This window comes from Ascaphus truei, chromosome 14, assembly GCF_040206685.1.
Source record: "Ascaphus truei isolate aAscTru1 chromosome 14, aAscTru1.hap1, whole genome shotgun sequence".
Taxonomy (NCBI): domain Eukaryota; kingdom Metazoa; phylum Chordata; class Amphibia; order Anura; family Ascaphidae; genus Ascaphus; species Ascaphus truei.
The window spans coordinates 50,550,845-50,577,070 of NC_134496.1; the positions used below are offsets into that span (position 1 = coordinate 50,550,845).

At 53.9% G+C, this 26,226-nt stretch overlaps 1 protein-coding gene across 2 annotated transcripts in view; it reads left to right on the forward strand.

Annotated features, from left to right (window-relative positions):
- PSMD1 (proteasome 26S subunit, non-ATPase 1) overlaps window positions 1-19,870 on the forward strand; it is a 76,183-nt gene extending 56,313 nt beyond the window's left edge. For both annotated transcript variants that reach the window (XM_075570949.1, XM_075570950.1), the window contains exons 17-25: window positions 8,990-9,104; window positions 9,203-9,319; window positions 12,823-12,925; window positions 14,129-14,298; window positions 14,943-15,035; window positions 17,206-17,292; window positions 18,898-19,038; window positions 19,385-19,539; window positions 19,676-19,870. In XM_075570949.1, the coding sequence (XP_075427064.1) occupies window positions 8,990-9,104; window positions 9,203-9,319; window positions 12,823-12,925; window positions 14,129-14,298; window positions 14,943-15,035; window positions 17,206-17,292; window positions 18,898-19,038; window positions 19,385-19,531 (973 nt within the window). In that variant the 3' untranslated portion in view covers window positions 19,532-19,539; window positions 19,676-19,870. The remainder of the gene's footprint in view (window positions 1-8,989; window positions 9,105-9,202; window positions 9,320-12,822; window positions 12,926-14,128; window positions 14,299-14,942; window positions 15,036-17,205; window positions 17,293-18,897; window positions 19,039-19,384; window positions 19,540-19,675) is intronic.
- The last annotated feature ends 6,356 nt before the right edge of the window (window positions 19,871-26,226 follow it).

Here is a 26,226-nt window from a genome sequence, read left to right on the forward strand (position 1 = left end):
GCACTCTCTCGTCCGCCTCAATGCATGCTCTCTCGCCCCCCCCCCCCGATGCGCTCTGTCTCTGCACTCTCACCCGACGCTCTCCACGCAGGGAAAGTAACGGCGTTTCACAGCAGGAGAGCGGCCAGGACCCGGAGCTCCTTTCCTTTCCCTCCTGCCCCTCCCACCCCATCCAGCAGCCTCCTCAGGGGCTTCTCTGCCCTTACTCCCATTCCAGGGGAGAAACATTTAACCCCTCGTGTGCTGGGAGCGGGGGGTAACAGAGCGCCCACGTGCAGGTAATTGCCGTGTTTCCGTGTGTCGGTTCCACGAGAACAGGGGAAAGTAGAGCGGGTTATTGTACAAATCGGGGTCTTTCTGCGCGTGTACAAAAAAAGAATGATTAACCGCTTCAGTACCAGAGGGGTCAAGGGTTCACTGAGATGTCTAAAAGAAACCACTACCCAATGCAGTGCCTGCCTACTCGCGGTGCATAGCGGCGTATCACTGCGGCGTATCACTGCCGGGTACTAGTGCAGGGGGGGCCAACTCTAGTCATCAAGGGCCACCAACAGGCCAGGTTTTCAGGATATCCCTGCTTCAGCACAGGGAGTGCAGTCTTCGACTGAGCCACTTGTGCTGAAGCAGGAGTATCCTTAAAACCTGGCCTGTTGGTGGCACTTAAGTAATAGTGTTGGGCTACCCCAGTATATTGCTGGGGGATGTTGTAGGCCTCTGGCACGGAAGGGGTTACGGGTGCTGGGGACTCTGGGAGCGCGTGTCTGTGCCCCTGGCCGGAGATTGGGTCTCGCGTTGGGCTGTACGGGTCCCGTCGGGATCCGTGGAAGGAGAGCGAGTCTGGATAATTTCACGTGCAGTTATTGTATACACAGACCAGGCAGCACATATATATTCATATATATATATATATATACATATGTGTATATATATATATATATAATCAAAAAATAAATAGATACGTTCTGTGGCTAACGAGAAGCTTTTATTTGTGCGAGCTTTCGAGATACACTGATCTCTTCTTCCGGCGATGTTACAATGAATGAAGCAAGCAAAAGGTATACTTAAAAACAGTGTCTCTTGGAATGTTATCTGTGCTCGTCCCTCCCCCGTGTGTGGATGTGTTTTATGGCTAGAGGTGTTAAATGGTTCCTGAAAGTTAGTGATGTAAGTGTGTGTGTGTGTATATCTGTGTGAATATAAATGCATGGAGAGCCCATGGTGTGTACAGTGCTTTACAGTACTGTGGGCTCCCCATTCATTTATATTCACACAGATACACACACTCTTAAATCACTTGCTTTCAGGAACCTTTTGACACCTCTAGCCATAAATCCCATCCACACACGGGGGAGGGACAAGCACAGATAACATTCCAAGAGACACTGTTTTTAAGTATACCCTTTGCTTGCTTCATTCATTGTAACATCGCCGGAAGAAGAGATCAGTGTATCTCGAAAGCTCGCACAAATAAAAGCATTTCGTTAGCCATAGAACGGTATCATCTATTTATTTTTTATTATATGTATATCTATATGTGTATATATATATATATATATATATATGTATATGTATATCTATATGTGTATATATATATATATATATATATATATATGTATATGTATATCTATATGTGTATATAAGTATACATTACCGCATAGCAGCAAAAAGGGAGACAGCACTCAGGTGAATGAAAATAAATGTATTAAATACAGCACATAACTCCAACGTTTCGATCCCACAGGGGGATCTTCCTCAGGGATCGAAACGTTGGAGTTATGTGCTGTATTTTATACATTTATTTTCATTCACCTGAGTGCTGTCTCCCTTTTTGCTGCTATGCGGTAATGTATACTTTTATTATTTATATGGGACATGCACCTATTCATTATTGAATTTCTATTGGAGTGCCAGTGATTTTTTATCGTGTGTGTGTGTGTGTGTGTGTGTGTGTATGTGTATATATATGTGTATGTGTATATATATGTATATGTATATATATGTATATGTATATATATGTATATATATATATATGTATATATATATATATATATATATGTATGTATGTATATATATGTATGTATATATGTATATATATATATGTGCTGCCTGTTCTGTGTATACAATAACTGCACGTGAAATTATCCAGACTCGCTCTCCTTCCACGGAACTGAACTTTCCTGCCCTCGCACACTGTGCAGACACTTCTGTACATTAACCCTGCAATTCCCAGCATGGCGGTGTGTGCGTCCTAACCAGCACGGTCTTTGTTTAACCCTTTCACAGCGAGTGTGTGAGTTAATTTCATGCTCTGTGTGCACAACTGACAATGAGTCGAGTGTCATGAAACCCATTAACGCCTTTCCTGCCAGCAGCAGGTTTCTTTGTGCAGTGAAAGGGTTAATTGAACACGTGAGACGGATATTCCCAGGAAGGTCATCCAGGAAGGTCAGGCGGCCGTGGCCTTTTCTCTGGCCGCCCTGGAGAAGGGCAGAGTGACAGTATTTGGGTGATACTGCATGATCTTGCATGGGTGGCACAGTACATACCTTTAGGGTGAAGGGTGGGGCAGGCGTTTGAGTTCTGTAGTAATGGGCCTGCAGTCTCGGACATTGTAATGACCCGTCCTGGAAAACTCTCGGGGTCAGGTTATCAAAAGAATGATTTATGTTATAGAAAACTTCATTTTTGTAATTTTTTTATTTCAATCTTTTTCACAACGCAGTAACGTCACTGTAGACATTGATCTTCGCATCATCAGGTTCACTGTAACATTTGTAGATTTTTTAACATAATAAGAAGCATTGCAGTTATAATACAGAGCATGTGTTATAACAGCTTTGTGAACACATCCTGTGGGGCGGGCTTCTAGTACCTATAAAATAGGTGGAGTTATAGAAAAGGTAAGGTTTCTCTCTCTTTTTTTTTCTTCTCTGACTCTGTGATATTACCTCTCTCTCCCATCCCTGACTCTGTGATATTATCTCTCTCCCATCCCTGACTCTGTGATATTATCTCTCTCCTCCATCCCTGACTCTGTGATATTACCTCTCTCTCCTCCATCCCTGACTCTGTGATATTATCTCTCTCTCCCATCCCTGACTCTGTGATATTATCTCTCTCCCATCCCTGACTCTGTGATATTATCTCTATCGTCCATCCCTGACTCTGTGATATTATCTCTCTCCCATCCCTGACTCTGTGATATTATCTCTCTCCTCCATCCCTGACTCTGTGATATTATCTCTCTCTCCCATCCCTGACTCTGTGATATTATCTCTCTCCCATCCCTGACTCTGTGATATTATCTCTCTCCCATCCCTGACTCTGTGATATTATCTCTCTCCCATCCCTGACTCTGTGATATTATCTCTCTCCCATCCCTGACTCTGTGATATTATCTCTCTCTCCCATCCCTGACTCTGTGATATTATCTCTCTCCCATCCATGACTCTGTGATATTATCTCTCACCCATCCCTGACTCTGTGATATTATCTCTCTCCCATCCCTGACTCTGTGATATTATCTCTCTCTCCCATCCCTGACTCTGTGATATTCTCTCTCTCTCCTCCATCCCTGACTCTGTGATATTATCTCTCTCCCATCCCTGACTCTGTGATATTATCTCTCTCCCATCCCTGACTCTGTGATATTATCTCTCTCTCCTCCATCCCTGACTCTGTGATATTATCTCTCCCATCCCTGACTCTGTGATATTATCTCTCTCCCATCCCTGACTCTGTGATATTATCTCTCTCTCCTCCATCCCTGACTCTGTGATATTATCTCTCTCCCATCCCTGACTCTGTGATATTATCTCTCTCCCATCCCTGACTCTGTGATATTATCTCTCTCCCATCCCTGACTCTGTGATATTATCTCTCTCCCATCCCTGACTCTGTGATATTATCTCTCTCCTCCATCCCTGACTCTGTGATATTATCTCTCTCCCATCCCTGACTCTGTGATATTATCTCTCTCTCTCCCATCCCTGACTCTGTGATATTATCTCTCTCCTCCATCCCTGACTCTGTGATATTATCTCTCTCTCCCATCCCTGACTCTGTGATATTCTCTCTCTCTCCTCCATCCCTGACTCTGTGATATTATCTCTCTCTCCCATCCCTGACTCTGTGATATTATCTCTCTCCCATCCCTGACTCTGTGATATTATCTCTCTCCTCCATCCCTGACTCTGTGATATTATCTCTCTCCCATCCCTGACTCTGTGATATTATCTCTCTCTCTCCCATCCCTGACTCTGTGATATTATCTCTCTCCTCCATCCCTGACTCTGTGATATTATCTCTCTCTCCCATCCCTGACTCTGTGATATTCTCTCTCTCCTCCATCCCTGACTCTGTGATATTATCTCTCTCTCCCATCCCTGACTCTGTGATATTATCTCTCTCCCATCCCTGACTCTGTGATATTATCTCTCTCCCATCCCTGACTCTGTGATATTATCTCTCCCCTCCATCCCTGACTCTGTGATATTATCTCTCGCTCTCCCATCCCTGACTCTGTGATATTATCTCTCTCCCATCCCTGACTCTGTGATATTATCTCTCTCTCCCATCCCTGACTCTGTGATATTCTCTCTCTCTCCCATCCCTGACTCTGTGATATTATCTCTCTCTCCCATCCCTGACTCTGTGATATTATCTCTCTCTCCCATCCCTGACTCTGTGATATTATCTCTCTCCCATCCCTGACTCTGTGATATTATCTCTCTCTCCCATCCCTGACTCTGTGATATTATCTCTCTCTCCCATCCCTGACTCTGTGATATTATCTCTCTCTCCCATCCCTGACTCTGTGATATTATCTCTCTCCTCCATACCTGACTCTGTGATATTCTCTCTCTCCTCTCACTGGTGGGTCTTGGCAGGAGCCCTGCATAAAGAGGAGTTTCTCCTCACACAAACTCAGAATAACTTGGATTGTTTCCTTGTTCTTGCCCAGAGTGGGCAGGGGGAGAGGTGGGGAGACTTGTGCCCGCTGCCCCTCACTGCCCTCCCTGCTCAGATTATATGCATGGAATTAGACCTGTCAGATGTTCCCTTTCTTTTGAAGGGTTTTCTGCTTTTTTTCATTTCATAACACTCTGAGGAGTCGGACACTGTTGTGGGGCCACCATTAGTGGCTGTCTGTGGGTTAGGAAGTGGTAACCACACTTCTGCAGTGCATCACTACCTCCTATTATATTGGTCCCTCACAACCACCTTGCTGTTTACATGTTAAGCAAATAAAGTACCTCGCAATTGGGTTACCATCAGGTGCGGTCAAGTTACTAGTCTCTGAAGTGGTATACTTAAGTTTGTGCCCAGTGATTCCATGTGATGATATACATTCTGGGAGGGTGACGCACACGGTCTGCGCTCTCCATCGTTCTGGTGTTGGCTAACACTGTATATTTGTGTAAAGCACTAAACACAATCGGGGCTCTAACAGCCGGGCAGCGTAGCAGGAGCCGATGAAACCTCGAGCGGTAACGAGCAGGGGAAGAGCCTCCGAAGGAATCCGGGACATTAGGGAATGTTCTCACTCGGTGCGAGAACAACTCAAAGGTCTGTGTGTGTCTGTCTGTGTCTAAAAGACCTGGTGTAGGGGTTAAGGGTTTGGTCGTGAGGTCCAATCCCAGCCTGGTCTCCTGCAGTCCGCGGCAGGTGATGGGATCACTGTTTTTTGGAGAGGAGAGCACTGGAATTGCACCCCGGAGAAGGCTGCATGTACAGGGGAAACCTGGCACTACAGTATGTTTCCTATGTAGCTCCGGCAGTGTCCGCAAAGCTGCGTGTGGGATTTTGTGGGCACAATAATGGCCTGCCCTGAAGAGCTCACAATCCAATGTCTGTGCCTGAGGCACAGAAAGTGCATCTTGCCCAAGGAGCTGACGCTGACCTTTGAACTGGGCTCACCCACTTCAAAGGCAGTGAGATAATCCAGGAACTACTTGTTGAGCTTCGGCTCTGTAAAGGGAAGCTGCTGCTGCTGCTGCTGCTGCTGCTGCTGCTGCTGCTGCTGCTGTTGCTGCTGCTGCTGCTGCTGTTATGGTCTCAGAATTCCTCGTATTGTCTCTTGGGAAAGGAACGTAAATACAGGGAAGTGTGCAGGCCCGCTCTGCGCCCGGGGCGGTTTGTCATCGCGTCTCTCTACACCCCCCCCCCCCTCTCTCTCTATGGAGCGGTGACAGGGCAGCCCTCCCCCCTCACCCCCCCCACCTCTCTGTGTATGGAGCATGGCCAGGCTGGGGGTGACAGGGCAGCCTCCCCCCCCCCAACTCTGTGTATGGAGCATGGCCAGGCTGGGGGTGACAGGGCAGCCTCCTCCCCCCCCCCCCACCTCTCTGTGTATGGAGCATGGCCAGGCTGGGGGTGACAGGGCAGCCTCCCCCCCCCCCCACCTCCCTGTGTATGGAGCATGACCATGCTGGGGGTGACAGGGCAGCCTCCCCCCCCCCCCCCCCCACCTCCCTGTGTATGGAGCATGGCCAGGCTGGGGGTGACAGGGCAGCCTCCCCCCCCCCACCTCCCTGTGTATGGAGCATGGCCAGGCTGGGGGTGACAGGGCAGGCTCTCCCCCCCCCCCCCCACCTCTGTGTATGGAGCATGGCCAGGCTGGGGGTGACAGGGCAGCGCCCCCCCCCCCCCACCTCTCTGTGTATGGAGCATGGCCAGGCTGGGGGTGACAGGACAGCCTCCTCCCCCCCCCCCCCCACCTCTCTGTGTATGGAGCATGGCCAGGCTGGGGGTGACAGGGCAGCCCCCCCCCCCACCTCTCTGTGTATGGAGCATGGCCAGGCTGGGGGTGACAGGGCAGCCCCCCCCCCCCCCACCTCCCTGTGTATGGAGCATGGCCAGGCTGGGGGTGACAGGGCAGCCTCCCCCCCCCCCCCCCCACCTCTCTGTGTATGGAGCATGGCCAGGCTGGGGGTGACAGGTAGCGTGTTAGCATTATGGCCGTCTGCTGCCACCTCTCCCTGCTCTTTACATTCTTGTACAACGCTGCAGTGTGGGACCCACCCTCTGGGGGATCCACCCTTTCTCTCCCCCCCCCCCCTGCTCTCCCTCCTCGCACCCCCCTGCCAGGTCTGCTCTCCATTCTTGGTTGCCCCCCCCCCCCTCTCCCCCGCCGGGTCTGCTCTCCCTCCTAGCGCCCCCACCCCATCCCCCTGCCGGGTCTGCTCTCCATCCTTGTGCCCTCCCCCCGCCGGGTCTGCTCTCCCTCCTAGTGCCCCCACCCCTGCATAGTCTGCTCTCCCTCCTAGCGCCCCCTGCCAGGTCTGCTCTCCATCCTTGTGCCCTCCCTCCCGCCGGGTCTGCTCTCCCTCCTAGCGCCCCCACCCCACCCCATCCCCCTGCCAGCTCTGCTCTCCCTCTTCGCGCCGTCGCGCTCCCCTGCCGAGTCTGCTCTCCCTCCTTGCGCCCCTCCCCACCCCTGCCGGGTCAGCTCTCCCTCCTTGCGTCCCTCCCCACCCCTGCCGGGTCAGCTCTCCCTCCTTGCGCCCCCCACCCCTGCCGGGTCCGCTCTCCCTCCTCGCGTATTCTGGATTTTACGCGCGCGGGCCCCTCCGCGTGTTGTCCCATCAGAGGAATAACCCAGTCAGTGTATAGTACAGATGTTTGCACAGCAGGCTGACCAATGTATCCTTATTACCGTCTTGTGATATTAGTGCCAGCGGTTTATTTAATTTGTGTGTTAATACTGCGTGTGCCCAGCACCAGCGCCCCCCTGCCTGATACATCGCTGCAGCCATGTCCCTGCTACACAGGAAACGTTAGTGTGTTCGCAGAAAGATCGCGGAATTCAGGAGATTAATGATAGGAACAGAATGGGGATAAAGCTTTGTGTTCATAGGAGGAGAGATAGGAGGCGTTATAGGGAGTGATAGGAGGCGTTATAGGGAGTGATAGGAGGCGTTATAGGGAGTGATAGGAGGAGAGATAGGAGGAGGTTATATGGAGTGATAGGAGGAGATATAGGGGGAGGTTATATGGAGTGATAGGAGGAGTTATAGGGAGAGGTTATATGGGCAATAGGAGGAGATATAGGGGGAGGTTATATGGGCAATAGAAGGAGTTATAGGGAGAGGTTATATGGAGTGATATGAGGAGATATAGGGGGAGGTTATATGGAGTGATAGGAGGAGATATAGGGGGAGGTTATATGGGCAATAGAAGGAGTTATAGGGAGAGGTTATATGGAGTGATAGGAGGAGATATAGGGGGAGGTTATATGGGCAATAGGAGGAGATATAGGGAGGGGTTATATGGGCAATAGAAGGAGTTATAGGGGGAGGTTATATGGAGAGATATGAGGAGATATAGGGGGAGGTTATATGGAGTGATAGGAGGAGATATAGAGGGAGGTTATATGGAGTGATAGGAGGAGATATAGGGGGAGGTTATATGGGCAATAGAAGGAGTTATAGGGAGAGGTTATATGGGCAATAGAAGGAGTTATAGGGAGAGGTTATATGGGCAATAGAAGGAGTTATAGGGAGAGGTTATATGGGCAATAGAAGGAGTTATAGGGAGCGGTTATATGGGCAATAGAAGGAGTTATAGGGAGAGGTTATATGGGCAATAGAAGGAGTTATAGGGAGCGGTTATATGGGCAATAGGAGGAGTTATAGGGAGCGGTTATATGGGCAATAGGAGGAGTTATAGGGAGCGGTTATATGGGCAATAGGAGGAGTTATAGGGAGCGGTTATATGGGCAATAGGAGGAGTTATAGGGAGCGGTTATATGGGCAATAGGAGGAGTTATAGGGAGAGGTTATATGGGCAATAGGAGGAGGCATTGGGAGAAGTTTGAGGGCTTTTAGAAGCTGTATTTTTGCCCTAATAACTTTGATAAACCGGTTTCTGAGATCTGAGCTCGTTCCCCACTGTGGAATCTCTCACATGCACCGTCCACGTGTTCCCTGCTCTGTCCCCTCCAGATACCCCCACCCCACTGACCATTCGTCCCCTCCTCTCCCTGCAGGACCCCGGAGCAATGCCCGAGTGTGGTGTCCCTGCTCTCTGAGAGCTACAACCCCCACGTACGATACGGAGCAGCCATGGCCCTGGGAATCTGCTGCTCTGGAACCGGGAACAAGGTGGGACCCGCGTGCACAGGTCCGGCGCTGGGAGTAATGGTGCAATAAGTGCATGGCTGAAGAGCTTGCAATCTAAAATGTCCCCTTCTCTGTTACAGGAAGCCATTAACCTCCTGGAGCCCATGACTAACGACCCTGTGAATTACGTGCGGCAGGGCGCCCTCATCTCCTCCGCCCTGATCATGATCCAGCAGACGGAGGTCACCTGCCCCAAGGTGAGACGGGGCAGGGGCTGGAGCATTGCGGGGCTTAATCCCAGAGCTGCACGCAGCGGTCTCCTGTGCTGATCCCAGGGCAGCACCGCGCTCTCCTCCTGTACTGAAGGGGTTAATCGGCACACCGCCCTGTGCTCCCTGGGAAGAGCGTTCCCCGCCGACCTGTAAATCACATACTTATTATCATCTGGAAATTGTCTGAATCCCCTAAACGGCCCCATTTCCATCCCTCCCCTCTCCCCACCGGGAGCTCCGATGTGATGTACTCGCTCTGTCTCCGCTTTATGGCGATCCCCCACACGGGAATCACACGAGAGCAACAAGGCCGAGTAATCCCAAAGCGTGTTCCTGTCCCTGTTCCCCGCGCGCGCCCACGGGACACGCGCGCCCACGCGACACGCGCGCCCACGGGACACGCGCGCTTCCGTCTGTTCCATGGTTGTATATATGACAGGGGCGGCCAACTCCAGTCCTCAAGGGCCGCCAGGTTTTAAGGCTATCCCTGCTTCAGCACAGGCGGTGCACTTGAAGACTTAGCCACTGGTTGAGCCACCTGTGCTGAAGCAAGTATAGTCTGAAAACCTGACCTGTTGGCGGCCCTTGAGGCCTGGAGTACTAAAACTCGCGTTGTACGTTCAGGTAATGTAAATATATATATATGGTGCAGAAGTTCGCCATACTCGCAACATTATAACAAGCGTGCCCCCCCCCCCCCCCCCCAAACACGCACACCTTGGGCAGGGCGTTCCCAGGTGCCCTCGCGCCTCCGCTCCCTGCGTTTATCCTGATCTCAGATTGCCTCCTCACTTTGGTATTTGAATCTCTGCCGAGCGTTCAGTCTGGGAGAACTCCACAGAAAAGTCAAATAAACAGTCTATAAAATATCACCCAAAAAAGTCTGTCCCGGCCGCCGCCAGAGCCGCCATGCGCAGAGCGGAACGGGCACAGGGTGACTCAGACTCGCGGCTCGCTGCCTCTTCCTGGAAGGACCCCCCCCCCCCTGCCAAGTCATGCTCCTCCAGAGACCGGGAGAGGGGGAGCGAGGTACCGCCGACAAACACCGCCGGTAGGAATCGTGCTCGCGTCGCCCTCATACTGCGGGGGAGGGGGCTACAAACCATTTTCTGTTCTGAGTTGCGATACCTTTTAATGACCAGCAATGGTGTACAGAGTGTGTGTGTGTGAGTGTGTGAGTGTGTGTGAGTGTGAACAAGAGACCTGTGAGGTTTGGGGAGCTCTAAACGCTGTCACTCCTATGAAGAACTCTTATTGGTTCGTTAAAATGTCACGAGCTCCAGATCCTGGACATGTTTCGCTACTAAAAGTGGGCACTACGAGCCTGTCCCTTCTAATAACTGGGACCTTTATTCTATTAGGCCTTCCTGGCCTGTTAATATTGCTTGCTCCGAGTACACACCCATTGCTTTCCCTCCAGCAGTGATGGGGTTAAGCCAGCATCACCATTTATTGCCCCCCGCCAGACCCCTGAGTGCCTCTGGTCACTGTGATGGGTCCGGCTAGAGCCCCGTGTTGGGCATCCTGATCAGTGCCCCTCCCCCCTGCCAGACCCCCGTGTGCCTCCGGTCACTGTGATGGGTCCTGCAAGAGCCCCGTGTTGGGCATCCTGATCAGTGCCCCTCCCCCCTGCCAGACCCCCGTGTGCCTCCGGTCACTGTGATGGGTCCTGCAAGAGCCCCGTGTTGGGCATCCTGATCAGTGCCCCTCCCCCCTGCCAGACCCCCGTGTGCCTCTGGTCACTGTGATGGGTCCTGCTAGAGCCCCGTGTTGGGCATCCTGATCAGTGCCCCCCGAGCGGGCCGGCGCCGGCAGAGCATGAGGTCTGCTCTGCGTCTGCCTCATCGGTGCTCTGCTTCCTGCAGATGTGATTACAGCGGAGATCGTCCGCAGAGCCCTCCCACCTGTCACTGTCCCACGTGTCCGGCCGGGCGGCGCCCCCTGCTAAATCCTCTCCAGTTCAGGGACCCCCTCAGAACGGCTGGAGAGCGGCGACGTGACGTTCAGCTGTGTGTGCGACAGTCACAAGCTGTGTGCCTGACCTACACGGCACCGTGTGTTGGCACTGTGTATCACACACACTGTGAATAAAGGGGCTTTACCAGCTATAACCCTCAGCACGGCAGCGGGGATATCCTGTCCGGAAGTCATACTCCGGGTTTACTGCTTAACGTGTCACTGGGTGAGGTTACACTCACAGACCTGGAGGATCCATTCCAATCTCAGCCGCGTATGCAGACAAATTACCATCATTTCATTTAACACCTTGCTAATTTGTATGTATGTGTGTATGTACGCCATTAATGTACATAGCGCTTCACAGCAGTAACATACGTGACAATCAATCATATAAATAATACATAAAGGGGAGAAGTGCTTATTTCAGACATTGTGTTCTGAAAGGTGCAGTGAGATACTCGCCGTAATTTCATGTTTGTCCTGGGAAGAGCAAGGTTTCCCAACATGGCTTGGAATACAAGTTTCCCAAGCAGGAACTGGGCCCCCCATCCCCAAAACCAAATCCTTAATCACACCACCCCCAACCCCCTCCTGTCGGGTTAATGTCTCTCTGCAGTGCAGCCCTCTGACCCTCTCTCCCTCCCTCTGACCCTCTATCCCTCCCTCCCGACCCTCTATCCCTCCCGACCCTCTATCCCTCCCGACCCTCTATCCCTCCCTCCCGACCCTCTATCCCTCCCTCCCGACCCTCTATCCCTCCCTCCCGACCCTCTATTCCTCCCTCCCGACCCTCTATCCCTCCCTCTGATATTTTTCTCCCCCTCCCTCTGACCTTCTCTCCCTCCCTCTGACCTTCTCCCCCTCCCTCTGACCTTCTCCCCCTCCCTCTGACCTTCTCCCCCTCCCTCTGACCTTCTCTCCCTCCCTCTGACCTTCTCCCCCTCCCTCTGACCTTCTCCCCCTCCCTCTGACCCTCTCCCCCTCCCTCTGACCCTCTCCCTCTGACCCTCTCTCCTTCCCTCCCGACCCTCTCTCCTTCCCTCCCGACCCTCTCTCCTTCCCTCCCGACCCTCTCTCCTTCCCTCCCGACCCTCTCTCCTTCCCTCCCGACCCTCTCTCCTTCCCTCCCGACCCTCTCTCCTTCCCTCCCGACCCTCTCTCCTTCCCACCCGACCCTCTCTCCTTCCCTCCTGACCCTCTCTCCTCTCTCCCGACCCTCTCTTCTTCCCTCCCGACCCTCTCTCCTTCCCTCCCGACCCTCTCTCCTTCCCTCCCGACCCTCTCTCCTTCCCACCCGACCCTCTCTCCTTCCCTCCTGACCCTCTCTCCTCTCTCCCGACCCTCTCTTCTTCCCTCCCGACCCTCTCTCCTTCCCTCCCGACCCTCTCTCCTTCCCTCCCGACCCTCTCTTCTTCCCTCCCGACCCTCTCTCCTTCCCTCCCGACCCTCTCTCCTTCCCTCCCGACCCTCTCCCTCGTTACCCTCTCTCCCTCCCTCTGACCTTCTCTCCCTCCCTCTGTCCCTCTCAGGTCAGCCAATTCCGTCAGCTCTACTCCAAAGTGATTAATGACAAGCATGATGATGTCATGGCCAAGTTCGGAGCGATCCTGGCCCAGGGGATTCTGGATGCAGGTGAGAGGGGGAGGGGGAGGGGGCGGGTGTGATGCTGTGTGTCAGGGGGCACAGTTCATGAAGCTTTTAATCCCTGACACACAGAGTAATGTCTGTATGTTTGCTGCCTTGGCATCTCTGTGAACATGCTTGTGTCCTATAGCTATTCCCAGAAGGCTTCACTTCATGCATTGCCTGTCAGAGGCGCTTGCATGGCTTGTTTTCCAGTGTGGTGTCGCTTTCTCTGACAGTGATGGCATTAAGTGGTGTTATAGAGGGATCTTTGGATATACCGTTTGTATTTGCAGTAAGGCCCTTGGGTTCATGAGGCTGTGATGCACAGGGTGTGTTGTGGATATCCCTGCAGCACCCAGTGGGTTAACAGCGCTGCAGGAATGTCACTGTGTATGTATTGCTTTGCTCTGCGAGCCGGCGGCTAATGGCTTTGTAATGTTATTAGCCGGCTGCACCAGGCCCCTCAGCGGTAATGACCCTGCGTGCTGCCCTCTTCACCCCAGTCTGCCGGAGGAAGGCCTGCCCTTGCCGGGCACTTTGTATTAACCCCTCGGCTGCACGCTTGAGCTTCCCTCTGCACTTCCTAGAAAGAGCAGGGCTTTGAGGCCAGGCTGTCACTGTGTGTGTGGGAGGAATAGAAGGAAATCCCTGATATGAAGAGTTTACAATCTAATGGGTAAAGCGCACGGGTTGGAAGTGGGTGTGAGGGGGGAGCCTGGCACTGCCACTGCCCGCGTTGTATCTGCTGTGTATACATGTCATGGTGTAGTGATGTGTGTGAGGGGGGCTGGCACTTCCGCTGCCTCTGCTGTACCTCTGCTGTATATACATGGCATGGTGAAGTAGTGTGAAGGGGAGGCTGGCACTGCTGCTGTCCGCACTGTACCTGTGCTCTGTATACATGGCATGGTGTAGTAGTGTGAGGGGAAGGCTGGCACTATCGCTGCCTGTGCTGTACCTGTGCTGTTTATACATGTCATAGTTTAGTAGTGTGTGAGAGGGGGAGCCTGGCACTGCCGCTGTCCGCACTGTACCTGTGCTGTGTATGCATGGGGTCGTAGTGTGTGTGAGGGAGAGGCTAGTACTGCGTGTGTGTGTGTGTCTGTCGGTCTGTCTGTCTGTCACTGCCGCTGTCCATACATATCAAAAAAGGGTTCCACAGGGCATTGTCACTCCTGTTCTTGTTCTGACGCTCTCTCTTCCCCGCAGGTGGTCACAACGTGACTATCTCGCTGCAGTCTCGCACGGGTCACACGCACATGCCCTCTGTGGTTGGAGTTTTGGTCTTTACTCAGTTCTGGTTCTGGTTCCCCCTGTCACACTTTCTGTCTCTCGCCTTCACCCCGACCTGCGTCATCGGACTCAACAAGGACCACAAGGTGAGCACACGGGGTTCTCCCACTTCAGAGGTCAACTCATGGTATGAAGGTGTACGGTCTATATCACTGACTCTTCCCATGGGGAAGCTCGTTCCGCTCCAGCACTGAAGGGGTTACAGTAACTGCAGCATCACACGCCCCCGAAAAAACTTAAAAGAGAAATGTGTAATCCTCTTACAGACCTTATGATGCCGGATCACTCCCCACTCATTAGCACTGCTGAGTAATGAGACAGGGCTGTTAACGAGAGGTTCTCATTAACTCTTTCCCTGCCTGCACAGACGCGCGCACGCCCTTCCTTGCCAGAGAGGCCAATAATGCAATATAGCGATAGCATGAAGAGAGAAGGACAGGGGAAGGGTTATGGTGCAATTCCTCCAGTCTGCACACTGTCTCTGCGTGTGCGTGCGTCTCTGCGTGTGTGTGCGTCTCTGCGTGTGTCTGTGTATTCTGCCCGTGTCTCCCCACTGCTGGATGAATCCCCCGCTATGATCTCCCAGGTACTGCGGTTGCAGCCGGTCTTCTCCGCGTTACTCCAACAAATTATAGAAAGATATAAACCTTTTATGATTATTTGCGCAGAGTTCATTTTAATGTGTTTTTTTTGTTATACGACCACCCTCTGACCTCTGACCTCCTTCCAGATGCCAAAAGTTCAGTATCGATCCAACTGCAAGCCCTCCACGTTTGCTTACCCAGCGCCTCTGGAGGTGCCCAAGGAGAAAGAGAAGGAGAAGGTTGGTGCAGAGAAACTGGGGGGGGGGGGGGGGTTATGGGTGGGGCTCACTGGCGTACGCCAGCGACATCCATGTCCATGAATGCCGGATTAGATGCGTCATCCCCCATAGACATTGGCCCATCATGTCTGCGCATTTTCCACTGTCAAACCTCGGGTGGGCAGTACCGTAATTTCCAGAATGTGTCGGGTAATGGCCGCCATGCATCCAGTGCAGCGCGCGTCCGGAACAGTGCAGGACGCGCGCCCGGAACAGTGCAGCGCTCGTCCGGAACAGTGCAGGACGCGCGCCCGGAACAGTGCAGCGCGCGCCCGGAACAGTGCAGCAGATGTAAACGCCATTGACAATGCTGTGAGCAACACTTTCTGCTTTCCAAGTCCTTGTTTAAAATTCTCACTAACCAAACCAGCCTCTGCCCGGCAGCGTGACCTCAGAATAGGGCTTTATATAGGGGGCATACCGACCAACCAGCCTCTGCCCGGCAGCGTGACCTCAGAATAGGGCTTTATATAGGGCTTTATATGGGGGGCACACCGACCAAACCAGCCTCTGCCCGGCAGCGTGACCTCGGAATAGGGCTTTATATAGGGCTTTATATAGGGGGCACACCGACCGACCCAGCCTCTGCCCGGCAGCGTGACCTCGGAATAGGGCTTTATATGGGGGGCACACCGACCAAACCAGCCTCTGCCCGGCAGCGTGACCTCGGAATAGGGCTTTATATAGGGCTTTATATAGGGGGCACACCGACCAAACCAGCCTCTCCCCGGCAGCGTGACCTCGGAATAGGGCTTTATATAGGGGGCACACCGACCAAACCAGCCTCTCCCCGGCAGCGTGACCTCAGAATAGGGCTTTATATAGGGCTTTATATAGGGGGCACACCGACCAAACCAGCCTCTGCCCGGCAGCGTGACCTCGGAATAGGGCTTTATATAGGGGGCATACCGACCAACCAGCCTCTGCCGGCAGCGTGACCTCGGAATAGGGCTTTATATAGGGGGCACACCGACCAAACCAGCCTCTGCCCGGCAGCGTGACCTCGGAATAGGGCTTTATATAGGGGGCATACCGACCGACCAGCCTCTGCCCGGCAGCGTGACCTCGGAATTGGGCTTTATATAGGGGGCATACCGACCGACCAGCCTCTGCCCGGCAGCGTGACCTCGGAATACGCTTTATATAGGGGGCACACGGACCAACCAGCCTCTGCCGGCAGCGTGACCTCGGAATACGCTTTATATAGGGGGCACACCGACCAACCAGCCAATCTGTGCTGCCCGGATTTTGTTAGTTTTTATGGGAGGGGGATTCTACCTTTAAGGCTCTGGGTGTCCAGTGCTGCTTCAGTTTGCAGTGGACCCCCCCCCCCCACCCCCCATATGTCCACCTGCAGGACCCATGTATCGGGCTGAGACCCCTGTTTATTTCCTATTTGTGTGAGGCTTGTAGTGTGAGCTGTGAGCCCAGGTAACACACGTTGTGTGAGGGTTGTAGTGTAAGCTGTGAGCCCAGGTATAACACACATTGTGTGAGGCTTGTAGTGTGAGCTGTGAGCCCAGGTAACACACGTTGTGTGAGGGTTGTAGTGTGAGCTGTGAGCCCAGGTATAACACACATTGTGTGAGGGTTGTAGTGTGAGCTGTGAGCCCAGGTATAACACACATTGTGTGAGGGTTGTAGTGTGAGCTGTGAGCCCAGGTATAACACACATTGTGTGAGGGTTGTAGTGTGAGCTGTGAGCCCAGGTATAACACACATTGTGTGAGCGTTGTAGTGTGAGCTGTGAGCTCAGGTATAACACACGTTGTGCGAGGGTTGTAGTGTAAGCTGTGAGCCGAGGTATAACACACATTGTGTGAGGGTTGTAGTATGAGCTGTGAGCCCAGCTAACACACGTTGTGCGAGGGTTGTAGTATGAGCTGTGAGCCCAGGTAACACACATTGTGTGAGGGTTGTAGTATGAGCTGTGAGCCCAGGTATAACACACATTGTGTGAGGGTTGTAGTGTGAGCTGAGAGCCCAGGGAACACACGTTGTGTGAGTGTTGCTGAAGTGTGAGCTGTGAGCCCAGGTATAACACACATTGTGTGAGGGTTGTAGTGTGAGCTGTGAGCCCAGCTAACACACGTTGTGTGAGTGTTGCTGAAATGTGCTCTCTCTCTCTCAGGTCTCCACGGCCGTTCTGTCCATCACAGCGAAGGCCAAGAAGAAGGAGAAAGAGAAAGAGAAGAAAGAGGAGGAGAAGATGGAAGTGGTAAGAAATCGCTGGCTGCACATAATGGGGTATCACAGGGGGCATCTGAAGGAGGGGGCAGTGGGGTATGTGACTGGATCCCAGCACAGTATAAATGGTGTTATTAGAAGCCCTGATTTATATAACATTCGTACACCTGACTCATGTAATACTCACCGGGGCTCTCAGGCTAACCAATCAGAACGCACCATCCAGCAGGACTGGCGGGTCCGGTTATCTGGCCAGTAGATTGGCTTAAGCCGTTGTCATGGATACACTGACCCTGTCTCGCCCTCTGTGCTAAGAATGTTCCACCCGCCAGCAATGCACAGGTGACTTGTAATATCCAACATGTCTTTATTTAACGGGAGACCCCGATTATGTACAAGGTATATTAATGAGGCGTACGGAATCAGAGGGGGCCTCACACATGGCTCCAAGTCACATCAGCTCAGTCCCCTGTCCCATAACACTGTGGAGTTAGCCTCCACACACCCTGCTAACTCACAGTATGCCAGTTACCTGCTGCTGACCCAGCTCGGATGCCTGTCCACTGGTAACAAGCCAGGGGCATTTGGCTGGATGGCAATTCCCTCAGTGCCCTGTTGTGACGGGTGTCGCATGCGGCACACCTGTGAGCACGTGACCTGCATACTGGACAAGGGTTAATACTCCGCTCACAAGCGGTCCCACTTTTCACCTCCGCAAATGGACAATATCTCCCCTAAATCCGTCCCCATATACCACCTGTCACGAACCGCACACAAGTGGGCACGTGACGTAGATATGCCATCGGGGTTAATACACACGGCTACTTTAGCCAACTCACCTTTCGTCTGCGCAATATACATCCAATGCATTAATAGTAACCCCTTACTCAGTTGCAGTCATATCTATACGCTGCCACCACCCGAGAAATGCAAATAAAAGATGTAATATTAATAAATCTGCCAGGGTGTCCTGTCCCTGTTTATGACAGAGAAAACTATGCACTTAACACACAAAAATCTGTTGTAGCAAAATGTGTCCGAATCTGTGAATACTCTCTCCAGAGCGTGCAGTCAGTTCATTCAGAGCCTAATGCATCACTTATTAAATATTTTAATATATTGAAAAATACAGTGCTTAGATTACAGAAAACAATTACAAAAACACACAATTACCCTAAATGCAAAACAGTTTCTCAAAATAAAAGGATAAAACAAAAACAGAAAACCCTATAACATTACCTTACCATATATCAGGATTTTCCCCCAGAGAAGTCACTGGCGAAGAACTGAGAAATCACGTATTGGGTCCAAACACACTTCTGTTGGAAGCTGAAATTCCTAACACATTGCTAAGACTTAAATATTCTTTTTCCCCATGGAAACAACTTAAACGTGCACCCTCCCAGCATGGTGTGCTCCGCAGGGACCCCCGCCACCTCCCAGCATGGTGTGCTCCGCAGGGACCCCTGCCACCTCCCAGCACGGTGCGCGCTCCGGCACCTCCCAGCACGGTGCACGCTCTGCAGGGGCCCCCGCATCTCCCCCTCACTCACATTGACCTCCCTCCCCCTCACTAACACTCACCCCTCCCCCTCAATCACACTGACCTCTCTCCCTCTCCCCCCATCATTTCCAGGACGAGACAGAGAAGAAAGAAGAGAAGAAGAAAGAGCCAGAACCAAACTTCCAGCTCCTGGAGAACCCAGCGCGGGTGATGCCAGCTCAGCTCAAAGTGCTCAGCATGCCCGAGGGCGGCCGATACCAGCCCTTCAAACCCGTGAGTGCAGCGGGAGGGAAGGGGTTAATTTGTGTGTGCCAGTGCGGAGAGAGGTTAAGGTGTGACAGCAGGGAGAGGGTTAAGGTGTCTCCCAGTAGGGAAGGGGATTGTGTGTGTGTATCAGCATGGAGGTGTGTGTATCAGCATGGAGGTGTGTGTGTGTGTGTGTGTGTGTGTGTGTGTGTGTGTGTGTGTGTGTGCTGTCTCTGCATGGAGGTGTATGGATGTGTATGTATATATTCACACGTACACAGAATAATGTGTGTGCTGTCTCTGCATGGAGGTGTATGGATGTGTATGTATATATTCACACGTACACAGAATAATGAGTGTGCTGTCTCTGCAGCTCTCCATCGGCGGTATCATCATCCTCAGAGACACGAGTGAAGAGGAGGAGCAATTGGTGGAACCAGTCGTCGCTCACGGGCCGAAGATTGAGGAAGAGGAGCAGGAACCAGAACCCCCCGAGCCCTTCGAATACATCGATGATTAGAGCTGCAGGTACTGCCAGCCAATAGGAGACCAACTGGGGGACGGGGGTTGGACTCTTGGCCCTCCCGGCCAATTGGAGAGCAGTATTCAAGTTTTGGGATTCCTGCTGGGTCACCTTCGCCTGAATCCCTTGTTCTCCCTGCAGGTTCCGTGTGTTCCCACGTCTGACGACGGGATGTGCGCAGAACCCCCAACCAGACATCACTAGAGCTACTTGTTAAACGTGTGCCACCTCCGTGACGCGCCCCCCCCTGATCTGTGTGCAGGGGCTCCGCGTCCCCGGATTTAATGTTACTGTTCTCAACGGTCTTGTTTTCAAATAAATATCTGATACAAAGTGTCCTTTGTCTCGACCATCGCACCTCCGTGTACACAGCAGTACCGTGTCCCTTCCACCTCTCCTCCCGTGTACACAGCAGTACCGTGTCCCTTCCACCGCTCCCTCCGTGTACACAGCAATACCGTGTCCCTTCCACCTCTCCTCCCGTGTACACAGCAGTACCGTGTCCCTTCCACCTCTCCTCCCGTGTACACAGCAATACCGTGTCCCTTCCACCTCTCCCGTGTACACAGCAGTACCGTGTCCCTTCCACCGCTCCCTCCGTGTACACAGCAGTACCGTGTCCCTTCCACCTCTCCTCCTGTGTACACAGCAATACCGTGTCCCTTCCACCTCTCCTCCCGTGTACACAGCAGTACCGTGTCCCTTCCACCTCTCCTCCCGTGTACACAGCAGTACCGTGTCCCTTCCACCGCTCCCTCCGTGTACACAGCAGTACCGTGTCCCTTCCACCGCTCCCTCCGTGTACACAGCAGTACCGTGTCCCTTCCACCTCTCCTCTCGTGTACACAGCAGGACGTGTCCCTTCCACCTCTCCTCCCGTGTACACAGCAGTACCGTGTCCCTTCCACCGCTCCCTCCGTGTACACAGCAGGACCGTGTCCCTTCCACCGCTCCCTCCGTGTACACAGCAGTACCGTGTCCCTTCCACCTCTCCCTCCGTGTACACAGCAGTACCGTGTCCCTTCCACCTCTCCTCCCGTGTACACAGCAGCACCGTGTCCCTTCCACCGCTCCCTCCGTGTACCCAGCAGTATCGTGTCCCTTCCACCGCTCCCTCCGTGTACACAGCAGTACCGTGTCCCTTCCACCGCTCCCTCCGTGTACACAGCAGTACCGTGTCCCTTCCACCTCTCCTCCCGTGTACACAGCAGTACCGTGTCCCTTCCACCGCTCCCTCCGTGTACACAGCAGTACCGTGTCCCTTCCACCTCTCCCTCCGTGTACACAGCAGTACCGTGTCCCTTCCACCTCTCCCGTGTACACAGCAGTACCGTGTCCCTTCCACTGATATCCACCGCTCCCTCCGTGTACACAGCAGTACCGTGTCCCTTCCACCGCTCCCTCCGTGTACACAGCAGTACCGTGTCCCTTCCACTGATATCCACCTCTCCTCCCGTGTACACAGCAGTACCGTGTCCCTTCCACTGATATCCACCTCTCCCTCCGTGTACACAGCAGTACCGTGTCCCTTCCACCTCTCCTCCGTGTACACAGCAGCACCGTGTCCCTTCCACCTCTCCTCCCGTGTACACAGCAGTACCGTGTCCCTTCCACCTCTCCTCCCGTGTACACAGCAGTACCGTGTCCCTTCCACCTCTCCTCCCGTGTACACAGCAGTACCGTGTCCCTTCCACCTCTCCTCCCGTGTACACAGCAGTACCGTGTCCCTTCCACCTCTCCTCCCGTGTACACTGCAATACCGTGTCCCTTCCACCTCTCCTCCCGTGTACACAGCAATACCGTGTCCCTTCCACCTCTCCTCTCGTGTACACAGCAGGACCGTGTCCCTTCCACCGCTCCCTCCGTGTACACAGCAGTACCGTGTCCCTTCCACCTCTCCCTCCGTGTACACAGCAGTACCGTGTCCCTTCCACCGCTCCCTCCGTGTACACAGCAGTATCGTGTCCCTTCCACCTCTCCTCCCGTGTACACAGCAGTACCGTGTCCCTTCCACCTCTCCCTCCGTGTACACAGCAGTACCATGTCCCTTCCACCGCTCCCTCCGTGTACACAGCAGCACCGTGTCCCTTCCACCTCTCCTCCCGTGTACACAGCAGTACCGTGTCCCTTCCACCTCTCCTCCCGTGTACACAGCAGTACCGTGTCCCTTCCACCTCTCCTCCCGTGTACACAGCAGTACCGTGTCCCTTCCACCTCTCCTCCCGTGTACACAGCAGTACCGTGTCCCTTCCACCTCTCCTCCCGTGTACACAGCAGTACCGTGTCCCTTCCACCTCTCCTCCCGTGTACACAGCAGTACCGTGTCCCTTCCACCTCTCCTCCCGTGTACACAGCAGTACCGTGTCCCTTCCACCTCTCCTCCCGTGTACACAGCAGTACCGTGTCCCTTCCACCTCTCCTCCCGTGTACACAGCAGTACCGTGTCCCTTCCACCTCTCCTCCCGTGTACACAGCAGTACCGTGTCCCTTCCACCGCTCCCTCCGTGTACACAGCAGTACCGTGTCCCTTCCACCTCTCCTCCCGTGTACACAGCAGTACCGTGTCCCTTCCACCTCTCCTCCCGTGTACACAGCAGTACCGTGTCCCTTCCACCTCTCCTTCCGTGTACACAGCAGTACCGTGTCCCTTCCACCTCTCCCTCCGTGTACACAGCAGTACCGTGTCCCTTCCACCTCTCCTCCCGTGTACACAGCAGTACCGTGTCCCTTCCACCTCTCCCTCCGTGTACACAGCAATACCGTGTCCCTTCCACCTCTCCTCCCGTGTACACAGCAGCACCGTGTCCCTTCCACCGCTCCCTCCGTGTACACAGCAGTACCGTGTCCCTTCCACCTCTCCTCCCGTGTACACAGCAGTACCGTGTCCCTTCCACCTCTCCTCCCGTGTACACAGCAGTACCGTGTCCCTTCCACCTCTCCTCCCGTGTACACAGCAGTACCGTGTCCCTTCCACCGCTCCCTCCGTGTACACAGCAGTACCGTGTCCCTTCCACCTCTCCTCCCGTGTACACAGCAGTACCGTGTCCCTTCCACCTCTCCCTCCGTGTACACAGCAGTACCGTGTCCCTTCCACCTCTCCTCCCGTGTACACAGCAGTACCGTGTCCCTTCCACCTCTCCTCCCGTGTACACAGCAGTACCGTGTCCCTTCCACCTCTCCTCCCGTGTACACAGCAGTACCGTGTCCCTTCCACCTCTCCTCCCGTGTACACAGCAGTACCGTGTCCCTTCCACCTCTCCCTCCGTGTACACAGCAGTACCGTGTCCCTTCCACCTCTCCTCCCGTGTACACAGCAGTACCGTGTCCCTTCCACCTCTCCTCCCGTGTACACAGCAGTACCGTGTCCCTTCCACCGCTCCCTCCGTGTACACAGCAGTACCGTGTCCCTTCCACCTCTCCCTCCGTGTACACAGCAGTACCGTGTCCCTTCCACCTCTCCCTCCGTGTACACAGCAGTACCGTGTCCCTTCCACCGCTCCCTCCGTGTACACAGCAGTATCGTGTCCCTTCCACCTCTCCTCCCGTGTACACAGCAGTACCGTGTCCCTTCCACCTCTCCCTCCGTGTACACAGCAGTACCGTGTCCCTTCCACCGCTCCCTCCGTGTACACAGCAGCACCGTGTCCCTTCCACCTCTCCTCCCGTGTACACAGCAGTACCGTGTCCCTTCCACCTCTCCTCCCGTGTACACAGCAGTACCGTGTCCCTTCCACCTCTCCTCCCGTGTACACAGCAGTACCGTGTCCCTTCCACCTCTCCTCCCGTGTACACAGCAGTACCGTGTCCCTTCCACCTCTCCTCCCGTGTACACAGCAGTACCGTGTCCCTTCCACCTCTCCTCCCGTGTACACAGCAGTACCGTGTCCCTTCCACCGCTCCCTCCGTGTACACAGCAGTACCGTGTCCCTTCCACCTCTCCTCCCGTGTACACAGCAGTACCGTGTCCCTTCCACCTCTCCTCCCGTGTACACAGCAGTACCGTGTCCCTTCCACCTCTCCTTCCGTGTACACAGCAGTACCGTGTCCCTTCCACCTCTCCCTCCGTGTACACAGCAGTACCGTGTCCCTTCCACCTCTCCTCCCGTGTACACAGCAGTACCGTGTCCCTTCCACCTCTCCCTCCGTGTACACAGCAATACCGTGTCCCTTCCACCTCTCCTCCCGTGTACACAGCAGCACCGTGTCCCTTCCACCGCTCCCTCCGTGTACACAGCAGTACCGTGTCCCTTCCACCTCTCCTCCCGTGTACACAGCAGTACCGTGTCCCTTCCACCTCTCCTCCCGTGTACACAGCAGTACCGTGTCCCTTCCACCTCTCCTCCCGTGTACACAGCAGTACCGTGTCCCTTCCACCGCTCCCTCCGTGTACACAGCAGTACCGTGTCCCTTCCACCTCTCCTCCCGTGTACACAGCAGTACCGTGTCCCTTCCACCTCTCCTCCCGTGTACACAGCAGTACCGTGTCCCTTCCACCTCTCCTCCCGTGTACACAGCAGTACCGTGTCCCTTCCACCTCTCCTCCCGTGTACACAGCAGTACCGTGTCCCTTCCACCGCTCCTCCCGTGTACACAGCAGTACCGTGTCCCTTCCACCTCTCCTCCCGTGTACACAGCAGTACCGTGTCCCTTCCACCTCTCCTCCCGTGTACACAGCAGCACCGTGTCCCTTCCACCGCTCCCTCCGTGTACACAGCAGCACCGTGTCCCTTCCACCTCTCCTCCCGTGTACACAGCAGTACCGTGTCCCTTCCACCTCTCCTCCCGTGTACACAGCTGTACCGTGTCCCTTCCACCTCTCCTCCCGTGTACACAGCAGTACCGTGTCCCTTCCACCTCTCCTCCCGTGTACACAGCAGTACCGTGTCCCTTCCACCTCTCCTCCCGTGTACACAGCAATACCGTGTCCCTTCCACCTCTCCTCCCGTGTACACAGCAATACCGTGTCCCTTCCACCTCTCCTCTCGTGTACACAGCAGGACCGTGTCCCTTCCACCGCTCCCTCCGTGTACACAGCAGTACCGTGTCCCTTCCACCTCTCCTCCCGTGTACACAGCAGTACCGTGTCCCTTCCACCTCTCCTCCCGTGTACACAGCAGTACCGTGTCCCTTCCACCTCTCCCTCCGTGTACACAGCAGTATCGTGTCCCTTCCACCTCTCCTCCCGTGTACACAGCAGTACCGTGTCCCTTCCACCTCTCCTCCCGTGTACACAGCAGTACCGTGTCCCTTCCACCTCTCCCTCCGAGTACACAGCAGTACCGTGTCCCTTCCACCTCTCCTCCCGTGTACACAGCAGTACCGTGTCCCTTCCACCTCTCCCGTGTACACAGCAGTACCGTGTCCCTTCCACCTCTCCTCCCGTGTACACAGCAGTACCGTGTCCCTTCCACCTCTCCTCCCGTGTACACAGCAGTACCGTGTCCCTTCCACCTCTCCTCCCGTGTACACAGCAGTACCGTGTCCCTTCCACCTCTCCTCCCGTGTACACAGCAGTACCGTGTCCCTTCCACCTCTCCTCCCGTGTACACAGCAGTACCGTGTCCCTTCCACCTCTCCTCCGTGTACACAGCAGTACCGTGTCCCTTCCACCTCTCCCTCCGTGTACACAGCAGCACCGTGTCCCTTCCACCGATATCGCCGCTCCCTCTGGGAAGTTGCTATCCCACATAACTGACCAAATAACAACCCTTTGCAAACCATTTAACAATCTAGTTGGCTTCCTTAAACTAATGTAACCGTGCCAATAGCAAATATTTGGCGGCTTTTGTCTCTGGAAATGAATGACGCGTGTTTCTTTGGGACTTCTGAATGGGAAGTGTTTGTCCATCACGTGTTTTCTTTACTCTAATAACACCCTGTGCTTATCGAAGAACAGATAAGGGGAGGGGGAGCAAAGGGGGCTCTGCCTGTGCAAACTCTTGTTGAACACTGTAAGAGCAGGCGCAGGAAATGAAACCGCTCCCAAGTATCCGCTCACCACGTTTTCGTAATTTTAAAATATTACTTTACTTATCAGATACTGGGCTAAAAATGGCATCAATTAGCCAGATGGGACCCCTTAAACGTCACCGCCATTAGTACACTTCTGACTCTGGGAAAGGTTTGGTCGGACTTGGTTTCAAAAATGTTAATTATGTTACCAACTGCTGTAAGTTTTCCCAGTGCACTCTGTGACCAAAGCCTAAAAAACCCACAGGCAGACGGGTCTACCCACGAACAGGGACACCCAAGTCTCGTCATGGTCAGGATCCGTGGCAGTCTGGTGTTCCCGGTTCTGTGGGCAATTTGGTGTCTCCCAAGTTCTTAGTGTTTCAGGCTTTGGGGAAAGTAGGGTGCGTGACACCGGATTCCAGGCTTTGGGGACAGTAGGGTGCGTGGCACTGGATTCCAGACTTTGGGGACAGTAGGGTGCGTGGCACTGGATTCCAGACTTTGGGGACAGTAGGGTGCGTGGCACTGGATTCCAGACTTTGGGGACAGTAGGGTGCGTGGCACTGGATTCCAGGCTTTGGGGACAGTAGGGTGCGTGACACTGGCTTCCAGGCTCTGGGGACAGTAGGGTGCGTGACACTGGCTTCCAGGCTCTGGGGACAGTAGGGTGCGTGACACTAGATTCCAGGCTTTGGGGACAGTAGTGTGTGTGACACTGGATTCCAGGCTTTGGGGACAGT